This window comes from Xiphophorus maculatus, chromosome 11 (genome assembly GCF_002775205.1).
Source record: "Xiphophorus maculatus strain JP 163 A chromosome 11, X_maculatus-5.0-male, whole genome shotgun sequence".
Lineage (NCBI taxonomy): Eukaryota > Metazoa > Chordata > Actinopteri > Cyprinodontiformes > Poeciliidae > Xiphophorus > Xiphophorus maculatus.
This window is the reverse complement of record NC_036453.1, coordinates 3,945,188-3,963,449: the sequence shown is the minus strand read 5'-3', so window position 1 is coordinate 3,963,449 and position 18,262 is coordinate 3,945,188. Positions and strand designations below refer to the sequence as shown.

Sequence of the window (18,262 nt, the reverse complement as noted above, 5' to 3'; positions counted from 1 at the left end):
TAATAAATAATAATTTGTTGTACATAATGCATTCTGATATGGTGAACTGTTAGTCATGAAAATACAAATTATTCACAACTAGCGTAAAACAAATTAAATCAAAGTCACTATAAACAGAAAATGTACCAGTGTATATTTATTTCATGTGAAGAATTCGCTAGAGGTCCACCAGAGGGCGTAACTGTTCCAAATATCTGAGATGCAAACCAAAGAGACGTAAGATGTTTTTTCCAAGCAGGATAAAGAATAAAGCAATTATTCGCAGAGGCAATATATAGCTGCGTGTCAAAGATTACGTATGCACGTAACACTAATTTTATAAATGTATTTGAGGATTAAAACGTCAAAAAGGTAAACAACAGGCCTCAAGCATGCAACTTATATTGCTAAAGACAGAAATGGAAACTGCCAAGCATACTAAAATTTAAAGGGATAGATCACAATTTTTGTCTTCTAACAACTGCAGCTGGAAAAAAATGTTGCACATAACTGCACACCAAAGGCATACATAAAACCAATTTCAACAAATATGATCAAACAATCTTAGTGAGTCTTACTGAGGTGGAAAGCCAAAGAATAAAAATGGATTTCTAGGCAAATTTTAATAGGAAGCATTAAAGAAATCCATCTAATGAGCAGGTTATTCCATAGTTGATTTTATTTGCTGTTATACTAACTTTTCATTTAAGTTGTACAATGGACATCCTGCTTTCTTTTTCCATGAAAATACTCACCATCTTCTGTCTAAATAATCACTAAATGCAAACAAGAACACAGTTTAAAAGTTCTTAAAACTGATTTTGCATCAAACTCTGTGATTATTTTCAGACCAAAGGTTTTGTCTGTTTTGGTCTAGGTGTTATCTTCAGGATTTTAGGTCCATCTAATCTGCATGTGTACTAAATAGTAACAAAAAAGAGAGTTATGTAGTGTTAATCTTAACTGGTTTTCATTGTTTACTTAAATAAACCTGAACTATCCCTTTAAAGTGAATTAAATCGTGTGCAGGTTTAGCACATGCATAAGAAAAAGCAGTAGCAACAAATAAGCATGCTATTATCACTGGGCGCAGGGTGTTTATTGCATAGATGTGTCTGTGTCTTAGATGATCTATCTCTTCTCTGCCCTGGATGAATCAGGCAGGTCTTCCTCTTCACAGCCCAACCAATATTTTGCAATGGATCTTGGGTAAGGGGGGCTAACGGCGTCCACCCGTTTAGTCCGCAGAGACACTCTGTAGTACTTGTCTGTCAACATCAAGAGAAACAAAATGGACAAGCAAAGAATAAAAAAGTTACAGCAGAAGTTGCAAAAATGAAGAAGCTCATTAAAGCAGTGAGTTTTTAAAACTTACTCCCTGTAATCATACCTTTCTTGAAAAAGTAGACATTTTGAACTGGGGTGCTTTTGTATTCCTGGACTGTAGCTACTTCAGTCGTGTCGCTGTAATCTAGGCCAAAGTCAAACAAATCGTCATCGAACCACAGATCATCAAACACGTAGCGACTTTGCCTTCTGCGCTGTGGGTGATGTCTGTTGCTGGGTCTCCTTCTCCGCCCTTTGCCCCTCCGTCTTGCTGGTGGAGATGATATTGTTGGCTTGGGACTAAGAGAAACTTTTCCTACCAAGGCAGCGTCAACAGGAGGGCTAACGCCTTTCCAGTCCCTAAACGTGAGTTGGGGGCTAGAGTTGTGAGTGTCTGAAGGAAGAGAAAGGGAGAAAATGAGTAATGTTTATAAAACATACAGTCACCTGCCACTTTATTTGATACACTTTGGTTGTACCAGGTTGGGCATTCTGTTGTCCTCAAAAGTGAATTATGCCTTTGTGTCATGGATTCAAGAAGATCTTTAAAGAATATCATCCTCAGATATTTTGGTCCCCTGTAGTTGCTGTAGACTTGTTTCCTGTCCCACCACTTCACAAAGGTACTCTACATATAGTTCCCACAAGTCTGAACTGGTAGTGATCTGCGCCATCTTGGTAGGCATCGCTGAACCATGGCTTTGAGACCAACAAAAAGAAAACATCTGGACACTCTTTACTAATGTGTAAGACAAGGATACATTAACAAAATTGCTGCTGTTGATTTGTGGACTCAAAACATCTAAAATGAAGTGACCAAGCTGCCTCTGATCTCCTTCTATGACACAGAAAACTCCTTAGTGAACACAAAGCGTGCGTACATCATACAGGAGCTTCACGGCCTGAAATCTATGGACATGTACAATCAATGTTTAAATGGGTTCGTAAAGGATGTACAAACAATAAAGTTCTGGTGAGTGGCAGAGTCAGTACTTTTAGTAACATATACATAGGCTACATGTCCTAGCTAATTCAGCAATAAGTATCACAGATATTTCTCTTAGTATTTCACAAAGGTGGGTAGAGGACTCAGAAAATATGATCGAGTAATGGCTGTAATGTACTTATGTTGTTTATAAGTTCGATAGGAACGAAGCAAGAACCAGTTCTAAGCTTGAGGCGTGCTTATTGTTGTCATAGTGACTCCATAGCACCTGCCTACCAAGATGGCTGTGAGGTACAAAGTTCCCGGAAATGTGACGTTATACGAGAACTATGTGTTGGATTGAGATCCGGTGACTGTGAAGGGCACTGCAGTACAGCAATATTACAGCTGAAACCAGTTGCACTAGAAAACGGTTTTTAAAACAAAACTATTATTGTCCAATTTCAGTAAGCTTGTGAGAATTGCATCCTCTGTTTCCTGACATGAGTGACACATTATCTGGTATTCTTTGGATGTTGCCCATCTATGTCAGGGTTATGCATCCAGATATTGTACCTTGGTTTTAAGGGAGTGGTGATCTGTGTACTTTTTAACATCTCAAACCAGTTTGTCCACTCTCCACTGCTCCCTGATGTCAACAATTAATTTCTGCCCACACAACAGCTGCTCACATTAAGGTTTTTTCTTTCTTAAACCATCATCTGTAAAACTCAAGAGATGGTTGTTGGTACAAAACCTGATAAATCAACAAAAAGACTCCAAATCACTTTCTTCCTTTTCTTCCTCATTCTGATGCTTAGTCTTCACCACATCTAGACGTCTAACTGCACTAAATTCAGCTGATTCATCAGTTGTGTTAGCAAGAAATTGAAGTATACTTAATAAAGTGGCCAGTAACACGTAATGTAAGCAAACCATATCTGGGTCTTACAGAAGCCTTCAAAGAGATCTGTGAAGAGGTTCTCCAGTGGGTGTTCGCAGAACAGGTCTGTGTACTGGGTGAACAGAACAGACGGAGAGGTTCTGCTCATGGAGACGCACTCTTCATGGGACGGCTGGTGCTTGAACTCGTACTGGTGATACTTATCACCTGAGAGAAACCAAACAGACACTCTGTTAGCAGAATTTTTTTAAACTAACAATAAGTTAGTGGCTTATTTAATCAGTATGTATTTAAACAAAAAGAAGAACATTACAAAGAATTTTATAACTAAACGTAGAAATATTTTCTCTGCAAATCTTTTGCTAGTGTTAGAGGCGCCCTCTGGTGGCCATTTGAATTAATGTAAATGTAAGGCCCTTCAGCAGCACCAAGCATCTAGACAGGATAAAAAAAAGACCCCTTGTCTTTTTAAATGCTGCAATTTGTCTTTCATCGCTCTGCAAATACCTTTAAAAAAGTAGGCTTTCTCTTTCCCTTGGTGACTTGGTGCAGGTACAGCAAAAGCTGCATCTATATCATTTGGGATGTTTTCAAAGCCGACAGAAATGTCCCTGGGATAGTCCTCATCTAAGATATCGCCATCAAATCTCCAGTACTGGTTGCCCTTTGATACAAAAATATACAGAACCAAATGGTGGGAGGTTTTAATAATAACTGTGCTTTGCAAAAGTCAATTTACATTTCATCACATCAAGACCATAAACATCAATATTTTATTGGGATTTTGTATGACAAACAAAAACAAAGTAGCATGTTGTAGAAGTAGAACAATGAAAGATTTCTAAGTTTTATTTAAAAATCTGGAAACATACTATTTACCGAAATCTAGTTAATCAAAAAGTTATCAAAAAGTGACAATAAAATAGCAATTGTTGAAAGAAATTAATCAGAGTTCCTGCTTAAATTGTCCCCTAGCTTTATGAGGGAAACAGCAAACACGTGGAAGAAGGCGGGTCCTGCATGAAAAACTCCATGCTTGGCAGAAAAATAACACTGCAAACCATCCGGAAGACATGTGAAACATGGCAGTGGCAGCATAATGCTGTGGGGCATGTACATACTATAGTGGGTTGTTCTGTTGGATGAAAACATGATTTTCTGGTGGCAGCATAAACTTTTGTGGAAGAACTCCACATTGGCAGGTTTTCTAAGATAAATGATGTTTATGTTTCCTGATGATTCACAAAAGCCCAGACATAAAGAGTGTATAAAAACTACATTGTTATGTTTGATAACTTATTTTTATTCTTGAGAACCTTCAGACATTTTATAAGGAACCAAAGATTCCCAGGTTTGTAATGGGAATTCAGGTTACCTGCTGGGAAAATTCTGAGTAAATATTTTTTATTAAGCATAAACAAATTCTTTGTTATGAAGGGAAAATCTTTTTAGCAAGTAGTGTTTGAATTTATCATATTTTAAGACCATAATTTAAGAAACTCCATGCAGCTCATTCTGTTCCTCCACTCTTGCTGAAAAAACCCCCTCCTCCTTCAACAATTAGAATGCTAAATAATACATTCAGACGGGATAGTTTGATTTAAGAATAACTTTTTAAAGCTAATAGCTGCTGTGGTTCCCACCTTGAAGATGTACGACTTTCCTTGGCAGTTGATGCGGGTGAATGCGGCGCTGACGGGTCCTGCGATTCCCCACACCTCCTCGATGAGTTTAGGGTAACCAGGAAGAATCGACCTGTCATCCAGCTCAAAGAAATATAAACCTAGGGTGGGGGATATCAATTATAAGAGTTTTAGATAAGATTCAAAGCAATTTTACCAAAAACTCACTAATCTTCCCACACAAATGGATTCTTGCATCTGAAAATGACTTAAGTTTCTGATAGTGATCTATATTTCTTAAATCTGTTCATTTTTAATACTGTTTTTATTAAAAAATATTTTCAGTCACAATAGCATCTGATATTTTATGCAGAAAAAAACTATTTTATACAAAAAATGTTAAAATAACTTATAAACAAACATCAAAGTTATGTCTAAAATTCAATAAACTAGAGTGATGAAACTTTGAACTATTTAAAACATAAAAATAAATCAAATAAACAATATAACAAAAGTACTTCCTTGTAAAATAATCTGACTGTACAATAAAGTCCCAAATCATTTAGACTCCAGGTAGATTTAAGTTAAGAGTTATCTTTAATAGTTATATAATAATTGACAAAAAAAATGTTCTAATGAAAACTGATCAACTTTTTTCATGTTGCCATTAGCATTTTAATAATTTATCTTTGATAATGAACTCCTTATCATCACCCTAATCTTTAGCTCAAGTTTAAGCCAGGACTTGGACTAGGCCACTCCAAAACATTACTTCCTGTCAGAAAAAACATGTTGGCAAATTGTCAAATAATGTGGAGTGTAAATAAAAATATCTAAATTAACTTTGATATTGTTTTATTGTGTTGGGAGAGACAACCATTTCCCACCAACATGAAAAAGCTTTAAATCTAAATCTACCAGATGTGTGAATAAATTAATCTTATTTTTAGTTTCCTCTCTGAACCTTCAAAGAAATTAAGTAATGATGACAGAGCAATTAGATTTTACCTCTAAATGCGTAGATCGATCCGTTCTTCAGCTGCAGGAACGCGTCAAAAGGTCGGCCGCTGCAGGGCGCTGCGTTGGGGTCGACGGTGGGCGAGGGCCCATGAGGGGCCCTGGGTGGCGGGGTCAGAGAGGAGGGCCCTGTCGGGGCCACCGTGTTTACATTTGGTGTTTGCTCTGTTGTGTTCATATTTGGATCCATTTCTGCTTCTCCAAACGTGTCCCCACGAGAAACTTAGAGCAGAAAATGTTATCATGAATGACACCAGTTGGTATAAGTTCTTACTTTTACAGTTTAAATTGTAAACTGTGGTCCGCGGGCGCCCTCTAGTGGTCCGCTAGGTACTGCATGTAAACAACCGTTTATTTGACGGTGTTGTTAGCTGTAAGCGCGACGCTACAGTTAGCTTACCAAAGGATTGTGTTTATAAATAATAATGGATACATGTCTTAAGACCGAGTCATTCAAAAGAAAGCCCGAAGATACCGGTGGAAAGTTTCTCAGGGTGAGTTGCAGAACTTTTATTTTTGAACATTATTACGATACATAGCATGCAGCAGGGACGCAGATCTAGCTACGGCTGTACTGAATGCAATATGGCGGTGACTAACTGCATCTTAACACCTAAAATAAAATAATTTATGATGGGCTATCTACTGGCTGGAAGAAAATGTCTGCAACCCAACACAAGTCATTGTTTCCTTTACTATCATTCTAAATTACAGATAACTCTAAAACGTTATTAACAAAGAACCTTTTTGATTTCCATGTGTTTTCTATCAATGAGAAGCTTATAATTCTTGCTTTCAAAATCTGTAAATAACTCAAAATGACTTGTTCATAGTTTTTAGTGATGTGTTGGTCGCGAACGATCCGGCTCTAAGAGCCGGCTCTTTGAAGTGAACGATTGGAACCGGCTCCACAATGGGAGCCGTTTTAGGATCCTATTTGGGAGCCGGGTTTTTTCCTACAGTATTTCGCTGTCTCTCCGCCTCCCTGTCGTTGTGCTTGTGCTCTGCAAGTGCCAGAGCCGATAGTTTTTCCCCACATCGTTTTTTTTGTCCTGCGGTGCCTCGCTGTCTCTCCCCCCCTTCTCCCTCTCCTTGCGCGTTTTGCTCTTCTGCCAGTGCTAGAGCGGAGAGTTTTTTCCCTCGGTCGGTCCACTGCCCTCATGTCAAGCGTGTGCTCCACACATCTGACCAATCACACATAGTTTCAATTAATAATGTGGCGGGAAAACACTGAAAAAAAAGTTTATCTCCACTTTTTTGGTGGAAACGGCAGGCAATTGGCCAAGCTGTATAGCTTTCATCGGCAGGTGTTTATGTACAGACACTCACTCAGCAGTCAAGAAGCACAGAAAGAAGGGGAGTCAGTGTGAGAACTGAATAGGTGAAAATTAATGAGTGACAGAAAACGGAGCAAGATTTGGACTCATTTTAATGCTACATCAAGCTCCAGGGCAGAGTGCAGACTGTGCAAAGTCAGCATTTCCTATCGTGCAGGCTGGACAAACAACCTGCACAGGCACATGCGGACATCACACGCATCGGTATTGCTATAGCATTGTTATGCGGCATTTTTACTCATCATAAGTGCTTAACAATGTCAATAATGAAACAAAATATTATAAAATTAGGTTTAAACTATTAATTAATTAATAATGTCAGAAATATATATGGGGAGCCGAAAGAGCCGGCTCTCCACAGTAAGAAGAGCCATTAGAGCCGCATCTCGAAAAGGAGCCGAAAATCCCATCACTAATTGTGACCACATTTACAAAACAGCGCCACCCTTCACTTCAGGCAGGAAGACAAGCAGTTAAGAGACTAGTATTTTATTTCCAGTTGTATATTATTTTAAGATGTTGGGGGCAAGTTTAAGGTAGGTGGTCTGTGTGTTTGTTAGATGGGGGTAAGTGGTCCTCCTCGGCCTGAAAAAGTTTGAGAAACACTGAAATAGACAGAAGATTTGAGCAGTGGACTCACCCTTTTTGGGGCAGATGGTGTAAAAGTCCCCACAGCAGCTCCCATAATACACACACATAGAGTCACACTGGCATTTGTTCTGTGAGCTGAAGGAGCCACAGCGACCCACACAGGACTCTGTTGGTGCAATTTGTTTATTTCAGACACAAAGTGTTTATTTTTTTTATCAGAGTTCAGCATTAAACGTTAGAAGAACCGCTTAGAGTAAAAGTGTCTTTTCAAACAGTGACGGTTTTCAAATACTAAAGCAGTAATGGCTGAGAAACATCTGTATTTAAACTGCTTTTACACACTGTGATCTAGTGCATGATTAATATCATTGTGGTTTATTAAAACAGGCTGTTAGTAGTTTTTGATTTGAATGACACCAGTTGGTTTCAACGATTAATTGACAAAATGTGATGTTTTTTTACCGGTTTCTCAAATTCTCAAATTGCTCGACTTTTTATTTTCCTGTTTTTAAGACGTAAAGCACTTTGAACTGCCTTGTTGCTGAAATCTACCTTACAAATAAGCTTGATTGAAACTTGATTGATTAATTAGTAAATCATTTATTGCTGTGGTAATTTCTAAACATTTGGACCCCCTCCACCCAAAAACAAAGGTGAATGTTTGGAGCTATATAGACAGAAACATTTGAAGTTATCTGTTGTATTTTTTAACCAAAAAGAAGAAAATAGTCCTGAAAAATACAGATAATAAACACTTTTTTTCTATTTTCTTTTTCTTTTTCTCTTTCTCTTTTCTTTTCTTTTTATTCTTTTTCTATTCCTTTGTTTTTTTGTTTCTTTCTTTGCTTTTTCTTTTCTTCTTTTTTTCTTCCTTTCTTTTTTCTTTCTTTCTTTTTTCACATTTAACCAATTCACAACAAATACAGTCTCAAGGCACTTTACACAAAAATAGAATTTAAATTCAATCCCACATACATTCCAGTTGATCCCAGATCTCAAACAGTACAGTATGCTCAATTAATTATTCAAAGTATTAGGTTTATTTTATATTTTCTTCTATAAACAAACAGCAATAATAATGAGTTTAAAAGCAATCACTCCTAAAAGTACACCAAACCTAAGTGGAACAGACCTATACATTTTTAAATAATCTATATTGGTAAAACTGCAATAACTTGTTTATTTTGACCTAAAACCAAACATCTTCAGTCAGTCTTACCTTCTGCTCCAAAGGTTGTGTCCAGCAGGAGCGCCAGGCCCAGCAGAACCACTGCTGGCTTCATGGTCACTCACAGCAAACAAACTCTTAAGTTATAACCAAACAGCTGTAGAAATGCTTTAATTTCTTCAAATAACAGCGAATGGACTGAGTGATGAGTCTGAGCTGAGTGCCCCACTCTGTGATTCGGATCAATAGATATTTTTTCAGAAGCTCCCGACCCCGAGGCGTCTGCCGTCCTGATTGGTCGACGCTCGGCTGTGACGATCATTAAGCTGAAACCGGTGACCTCTGTCCTGTCCATGCATCGCACTAACATTAATGTCTATTTAGACCAATGAGAAACATATGTGGCATACTGTATGTGGTGTATGCATGTTCAGAGCATTCGCAGTTTGAAAAGAGAGAAATAATATTTCTTTAAACATTGTGTAACTGCTGCAGACTTTCCATCCTATTGATCTCTAAATAAACAAGCAAAAACAAACACAGAGGTTTCTTCTGCCAGATTTAGCTACACTATTGATGCTGTAGCATTTAAAAACAAATATAGTATCAGTTGTAAGATTTTAAATCAATACAGTTTTTAGAGTTAAATGTTAAATTAATATTAGCTTTTCTGGTAGGTATTTTGTATAAAGCACAATAAAAATTGTGTAAGTATAAAATTAAATTTTTTACTTACTTATACTTATCTACCAACCCTGAATAGGAGTATCTAGTTTATTTACTTTGGACCAACATTATTAGCTTCTTCTTCTTCTTTTGCTCTTTCCTTTGGTTTGTTATTTTGTTTGTATTTCCTTTTAATTCCTGTAAAGCACTTTGTGTTGCCTTGTTGCCGAAAATGTTCTATATAAATAAAATTACCTTTACCTTTAAAAAGATGCAGAAAATGTTTACAGAAAGATGACAGGTTTTTATTACTCATTATAAAATTACCAGCATCAAAATGCTACTGGTGATCTTACAATTACCAACAAAGACAGAGTGGATTGGTATTTAAAATGTGTATTTTATAAAATATAAAAATATTTTATATTTTGAAAAATACAAATATTTTATATTTTAAAAAGGAAAGTCGCCTTAAGAAACAACTAAGAAATAAACTATAAGAAATTTAAAAAATGGGTTTAAAAAATAAATATATTATAAAATAAAATATAAAATAAAAATATTTTTAATTACTAAAATGTAAAAACATTTATATTTTTGTATTTTACTTTTCAAAATAAAAAATATAAATGATAAACTATAAAAATAGTACATTATATTAAAATATTAATATTTTTTATTTTCACAATATAAAAATACGAATATTTTTATATTTTAGAAAATATAACAATATTTTTACGTTCTTTTTAAACCCCCATATTTAAAAAAAAATTTTAATTTAAAATTTTTTTAGACCCCAAAAGACTTTCCGTTTTTTAACAACAGACTGACTTTGTTTGGAAATGGAAAGTCAGAACAATTTTATGCTTTTAAATGACACAGAGCAGAAAAAAACCCCTAATTTTTAGGTTGTCACATGATACAAAGGTTAAAATCCCGCCCCGTAGACTAAAACATTATTTCTTCTATGTGTGGCTAAATGTTAAGTGAAAACACTTCCTTCAAAGCTTGAGAACTTATTTTATTGATAAAAACATTTCACTGCATGTCTGATATGTTTGGAAAGAGGGATTCTGTTTTAAACTAAGAGAAAAATAAAACAAATAAGTGAAAGTCAGAAAGAAGCTTCAAAACAACACAATGAAAGTAGATATGATGTGACCAATAAACTAGGTCATGTATGGAAAAGTTTTTATTAGAGATTTGTTGATGCCAGGGTGTATTTATTTATTTTCACCTGATTCTGCGTTAAACAAAATGACTTTAACCCAAATCATTTTACTGACTGACATAAGTAGTGTGTAAGATTTCATTGCTAATCACAGTTCCAGCATAATGTGGTAACTATTTTGTAAAATAAAGTACAGGAACTTTCCTTTTATTCTATTGTGTCAATCAATTCAAAATCAAAACTGTAAAGAGTTGGTCACTTTTACCTAAATGTTTATAAACTAAACATGCTAGTTTAAAAGCAACATGAGTGGCACCAAGGTGCAGCAGAACAAAGCAGTAATAATAATAAAACAACGTAATAAAAATCATCCACTAAAACAATAAAAGCACAGATAATTCATGTTGTAAGTTTTTGTTTCCCTGAACCCCAGAGAGTAAAAGTCAATCTTTAGAAACACATTAAAGTTTTAAAAACTTTGAGCTGATCTGATATGAAGAATTAAGTAAAAGTATGATCAGCTCTACTTCTTAGAAAGAAGATTATGAAAATAAGAAGAAGCCAGACCACTAAAAGCTTTAACAACTAACAATAAAATCATTTTTTTAAAACTGGGAGCCAGAAGACTGATCTATACCCAGAACAGAGCCTTGGGGAACTCCATATGGAATGATCCACATATATATATATACACATACTGTATATGAGGTTTTATCAGTGAAATTTGTAAAAATTCCCTAATTTAAACCAATTTGTTTTGGGTGTTAAGTAAATTTTTTGAAACACTAAGAACTTGGAGCCCGTGCAAAAAGATCAGCAAGATATTTTAATTTAGCCGTCGAGTTGTGACATTCAAGTAAACTGTTCTGTTCTGATCCCAGAAGAAAGCTCAGCTCGTCTATATTCATCCAGAAATCTGAGTGTTTAGTCTTCTGCAAAGGTTACAGCGTCCAAAATATTCATACAACATCCACAAAATTAAAACTGATTATGAGATAATCAATATCCCGGACGAGCCCCCAATTTGTTATGGTCTGGCTCTAGTACCATAACAAATGAAAGGGAAGCAACGCGTGGGATAACTTAAAATAGGATTTATTTAACAAAAGTCATAACTGGTTGGAGAGGAAAGGGAGAAAAGAGGAGAGGTTGACAGACCAAGAGAAAAAGGGCTGTCCTGGTGAGAAAAAGGTGGTGCATTTTAAGCTGATCTGATGTCATTCATGGAGACACTGGCCAGCTGCCTCCACTTCCAATCAGCACCAATCAGAAGATCTGGAGCAGGGATGCTAAACCCCAAAGGAATAGCCTTGGGCCGTAACACCCCCCCTCTTCAAAACAGGGTCCCCACCGGAACCCTGGGCAACCTATGTATCAACATCTGAAGAGAAAGAAAAAAACAAGTTTAAATACACTCACATCATTTCAGACAAGCTGAGACGGAACAAAAAACAAAACTTAAATCCTTTTAAAACCCATCCCCAAGTCAACAACTGGTACCATGAAGTGACTCAGACAGGTAAGAGGAAAAAATAAATAAATTACTGACTTTGTGCTCTTGACAAAGCATCTGCGATGACATTATCCTTTCCCTTGATATGACGAATATCTAAAGAAAATGACTGCAGAAACAACGACCATCTCACAAGTCTCTGATTTGGGCACCGAAAAGAATTCAAAAAGGTCAGAGGATTATGATCTGTGAACACAGTTAAAGGACCTGAACCCACATAAACCTCAAAATGTTGTAATGACCAAATAAGAGCAAGGGTCTCTTTTTCTATGACTGAATAATTCAGTTGATGTCTATTAAACTTCCTAGAAAAAAAACTCACAGGTCTCTCAATTGAAAAGACATCCATTTGCAAAAGGACTCCCCCTGCACCAACATGACTGGCATCAACCTGTAGTTTAAAAGACTTATTCATATCCGGAGCCAACAAGACAGGAGAATCACATAGCATCCTCTTCACATCTTCAAAAGCCTGCTGACAGACAGAGGACCAGATGTATTTCACATTACTTTTCAAAAGATCTGTCAGAGGTGCAACCACAGTTGAAAAGTTTCTGCAGAAGGCTCTATAATACCCAACTAAACCCAAGAATTTCATGAGTTCCTTTTTAGTAGTTGGTGGGGGATACTTTTCAATCGCTTCCACCTTTGCTTTAACTGGACATACTTTACCTTGACCCACTTGATGACCAAGATAAATGACAGTTGCTCGAGCAAACTCACATTTGGCTAGATTCACTGTAAGACGTGCATCCACCAAACGGTCAAACAAAGTTGTGAGTTGTTCCAGGTGAGAAGACCAACTATTAGAATAGACAACAATGTCATCCAAATACACAGAACAACCTTCTAAACACCCAACAACTTTATTCATCAAGCGCTGAAAAGTCGCCGGCGCATTCTTCAAACCAAAAGGCATAACATTGTAGGAGTACAAACCAGTAGGTGTAATAAAGGCAGCGATTTCCTGTGCCCTTTTAGTTAAAGGGACCTGCCAATAACCTTTTAACAGGTCTATCTTACTAATGAACTTAGCATTACCAATCTGGTCAATACAGTCATCCATACGAGGTAGTGGGTATGAATCAGTTTTGGTTATGCTATTGACTTTTCTGAAATCGGAACAAAACCTATAGGTTTTGTCTGATTTTGGAACTAGCAAGCAAGGTGAAGACCAGCTTGAACATGATGCTTGAGCGATCCCATTTTTTAACATGTAGTCAATCTCAGCATCCAGATATTTGCGTTTTTCAGGGCTAACCCTGTAAAACTGCTGTTTTATAGGTTGTGCATCACCCACCTCAATATCATGCTCAATCAAATGTGTGCAGGATGGAATATCTGCAAACAAATCAGAGTAAGATTTTATCAACTGAACTAACTCAAAACATTGAGTCTCTGGTAAATAATTCAGCATAGTGTCCAAGTTCTTCAGTACTTCAGAATTTATAAGTCGACCAGTTAGCATGGCTGAATCTGGAACAGGCAACCCATCGCCATTCCATTCACCTCCAGCAGATGTCACCGTTTCACTAATGCACACAGGGTGAATGTCATCCACCAATACAGTGTTATCACGAACATGGTAAGGTTTTAAGAGGTTTACATGAACCGTCTGCTGTTTCTTCCGTCTTTCTGGAGTTGCAATGAGATAGTTTTGATCGGAAAGCTGTTTCAAAACTGTGTGTGGGCCAGAAAACTTGGCCTGAAATGGTGAAGTCACAACAGGAAGTAAAGCCAGTACTTGATCACCTGAAAGAAAAACACGATGTTCAGCTTTCTTATCATACAAACACTTCATTTTTTCCTGTGCAGATGATAGTTTCCTATTTGCCAACTGCGTTGCAGTAAAGAGTCTCTGCCTAAACCCATTAACATAATGCAACAAGTTTTGTGGTGGTTCAGCATCCTTCCACTCATCTCGCAAAACTGTTAACGGACCACGCACAGTATGACCGAATACTAATTCATTAGGGCTAAAGCCCGTACTTTCTTGTGTTACTTCTCTCGCTGCAAGTAACAACCAAGGCAGACCATCCTCCCAATCAGCCTTCATCTGAACACAGTAAGCACGGAGTAAAGATTTTAATGTCTGATGAAATCGCTCCAGTGCCCCTTGGCTCTGTGCGTGATACGCTGTAGATTGATTATGCTGAATGTGTAGCTGCTTCAAAACCTGTGCAAACAAATGAGAGGAGAAATTAGATCCTTGGTCACTCTGAATGACTTTAGGTATTCCAAAAATACCAATAAATTGCCCAAGCGCTCGCACCACAGACTTTGCAGTAAGTGTGTGCAATGGATATGCTGCTGGATACCTGGTACTTTGGCACATAACTGTCAAAAGATACTTAGCACCTAAACGTGAAGGTGGAAGAGGACCCACACAATCAATTATTAAGTGCTCAAATGGTTTACCAATAGTCGGAATAGGATACAGTGGTGCCCGGTGTATGACTTGATTGGGTTTACCAGTCAACTGACAGGTGTGACAGGTTTTAATATATGAAGCAATATCTTTTTTCAGCCGTGGCCAAAAAAAATTTCTTAAAATGCGGTCATAGGTTTTCCTAACTCCCATGTGTCCGGACTCATCATGGGATACCTGCAAAACCAAGTCACGCAATTTCAAAGGCACCACAACCTGATAAACTGGCTGCCCAATAACATCATCACCACATGGCATCCACTTCCTTAACAGTACCTTGTTCTCAACAAAGTATCCATGAGCATGGTTCTGCATCTCCTCAGCAGGTAATGCAGACTGAAACAAGTGCTGTATTGTGGGGTCAGATCTTTGCTCCTGCCCCAGATCATTCTGTGAAATAGACAAAGGAATGTTAGACCAACAAAAAGAGGACGTCTGTGTATCTTTTCCAAAGCTTTCATCCTGATGCACAGCACTGGATGCTTTCATTGCTCGTGTCACAGCACATGCTTGGAAAACTTCTGGGTGTGATTTTTCATTTTCGTCAGGACCACTGCTGACCAAAGGTATTGAAACAATAACTGGATATTCTGGTTGATCAGGCCAGACTTTCCCTCCAGCTATATGGTTCCCCAGTATAACTGTGACACCAACCACAGGTAGTGCAGGTCTAACACCCATCCTTACTTCTCCTTCAAACAACTCTGAATGAAGCACAAGCTTATGTACTGGAACACAAAACACAGACATGCCCATACCCAACACAGGTATCGATAATCCAGTGTCAGACTCATCTGAAAAAGACAACACTGATGCCAGAATGAAAGAATCATATGCACCAGTATCTCTTAAAATGGTAACTGGCACCCTGACATCACTCCCAATTAAAGAAACTTCTCCTTCCATAAGAAATGGTTTGTAAGAACTCAAATCAGGTTTTCCGGCAAATGGCACTTCAGTCATTTTGTTAGAAACATTTAAAACTGATGCAGCAAGTGCTGCTGGTTTAACCTGATTTCCATTTTTATTTCTAGATTTCAACAAAGCACAGTCTTTCTTCCAATGACCCTTTCTGTGACAATAATTACAAATTTTGTCCAGATCACGGTTACTGTGGTTTGAAAAAAAACCTCCAGAACGTGTTGAACGCCAGTTTGGAGCACTCATCCCATCTGTGTACTCTCCACCAGTATCTTTATGCGTCAAGACAAAATCATCAGCCAAAACTGCAGCTTCTGATACAGTTTTTACCTTCTGTTCATTAATGTACACTGCAATGCATTGAGAAACAGAGTTCTTAAATTGTTCAAGAACCATTAAATTACAGAGGTCACCAAGTGTTCTAACCTCAGAGGAAGTGCACCAACGATTGAAATGAATCTCCAAATCCCTTGCAAACTCTACATAAGTTTTGTCACCTTTTTTCCAGTTTCTAAACTTCTGCCTGTATGCTTCAGGGACTAATTCATACGCTTTCAGTATTGTAGCTTTAACCTTGGCATAATCCTGGCCATCAGCTAAACTCAACATAGAAAAAGCTTCCTGAGCACGACCAACCAAAACACACTGAAGCAAAACTATGCGGTCTGAATCAGACCAGTCTCTTGTCTCTGCAACCCTTTCAAACAAAGTGAAAAAAGTTTCGACATCCTTTTCACTAAACTTAGGCACCAAACGCAAGTCACTTAAAATGTCAGAGGCCTTACATTTTGAGTCCATAACACAAGATTCCGCAAACAATTTGCCGTCTTTCATCAGATTTAATTTCTCACTTTCTAAATGTATTCTTGCCAATTCAGTTTCCTGTCTTAGTTTTTCCAAAGCAAGAACCTTATCCAAATCCGCCTGCTGTCGTAAAGTCTCCAAAGCCAACTCCTTTTCCTTCTCCAGTTGCATTCTTAACCTTAACATCTCTTTTTGTTGTTCAAAATCCAAAAATTTAGGCTTTACAACCTCTAAATCCAAATCTTCAGGCATTGAAGGCAAAGACAAAACACCCATTTCAATTAAGTTTTCCCTTAAAATTGCTTTAACATTTTCTTTCAACCGTTTATCACCAACACTTATTTTAAAGTGCTCAGCAATTTTTACCAATTGTTCTCTAGAACACAGGTCCAGAAATTCTGCTGATGGATTTTTATTAAAATCTTCAACAGACATAATTAAATTCTTAATCAGAAAACAACGTTTCAAAATTTAAAGTAAATTGCTGACAATTTGTGCAACACAAAACAACCAACCTGAACCTCCCCTCTAACTGCCTATCAGACACTAACTAGCTCAACCCTAGTCTTCAGAGATCAGGGACGGTGGGTACTTATGCACTAAATACCAGTAGAGTGAAAAAAGCGACCAGAAAACTGGCAACCTTCTCAACACTACGGCTGTGCCCCCGAGACAATTGCTCTAACCATATGATCTCACACTACTATTTTGAGCACATGAATCCCAAAGGGGAAACACGATGAGGCCTAAAGGAGAACCAGTTCAGATCAGTCATACTTAATTGCACAAACCAGTCAACAATCACACTTACCATTAGAGTCGTCAGAAGAAATGAAAGCAAACTACTTACCCCAAACCAGAAAAAAGAAGAGAAAAAAAAACATTTCTCTAAAAATAACTCAAGATTCCCACACTAACTTCCCAAAAAGCTTACTAACTGAAAAAACTGTCACGCCAAACTATAACATAAATTTGAACGAGCCCCCAATTTGTTATGGTCTGGCTCTAGTACCATAACAAATGAAAGGGAAGCAACGCGTGGGATAACTTAAAATAGGATTTATTTAACAAAAGTCATAACTGGTTGGAGAGGAAAGGGAGAAAAGAGGAGAGGTTGACAGACCAAGAGAAAAAGGGCTGTCCTGGTGAGAAAAAGGTGGTGCATTTTAAGCTGATCTGATGTCATTCATGGAGACACTGGCCAGCTGCCTCCACTTCCAATCAGCACCAATCAGAAGATCTGGAGCAGGGATGCTAAACCCCAAAGGAATAGCCTTGGGCCGTAACAAGGCTAATATTGTCACTAAAGGCTGCAGAAAACTGAGAAGGAGGGACCACAGAGAAGAGCAAAACAGGCAGATAATCTGAAACTATATGAATAATTTTATTTAAAAGTGTTGAAAAAACACTTTTCTGAGCCACTGAATTGCATCCTGCTGCTTTTTGACAGGAATCAAACTTGGCCTATTTTTTCTCCATTTATTGGCTTCAAGATATGAAACGCGAACTTGTGCAGGCGTTAAATTGCGGACTGTCAGTGGGCTCCATTGTAACTGACCTTTGGTTACCCGGGATGGAGCTGGACTCCTTCACCTGATAAACCTGACTCCATCATTGGCTCCACCTGTCCGCGCCGCCCCCTTCCTGCACAGCTGCCTCCCTCTCTTTACCAGCAGCTTCATCTTCCTCGCTGTCCAGGATTGTGGACAATTTGTTGTTGAGTTAATGTTTGATACGCTAACTTAGACAGAGAGAGTAACTTGCAGTGTTTTTATTTTTATTTTTCTACCAAAGCAGCTTTCTCCACATGTAAACTGTTGGATCTTGGTTGAAGTTTTTCCACCTGTCCACCCTTCTCTTCCTCCTGATCATCTTCCTCTTCTTCACACA

General features: G+C 37.6%; 1 protein-coding gene across 1 annotated transcript; it reads right to left on the bottom strand.

Moving 5' to 3' along the window:
• Positions 1 to 116: 116 nt before the first annotated feature.
• LOC102219010 (vitronectin-like) lies at positions 117 to 9,130 on the bottom strand. Its single transcript, XM_023342840.1, has 8 exons — positions 8,921 to 9,130; positions 7,751 to 7,867; positions 5,765 to 5,995; positions 4,778 to 4,917; positions 3,642 to 3,798; positions 3,183 to 3,341; positions 1,370 to 1,699; positions 117 to 1,247 (listed from the first exon to the last, which is right to left on the bottom strand). The coding sequence occupies exons 1-8, from the start codon at positions 8,982 to 8,984 to the stop codon at positions 1,111 to 1,113; spliced, it is 1,335 nt and encodes a 444-aa protein (XP_023198608.1). The 5' UTR covers positions 8,985 to 9,130; the 3' UTR covers positions 117 to 1,110.
• Between the last annotated feature and the right edge of the window lie 9,132 nt (positions 9,131 to 18,262).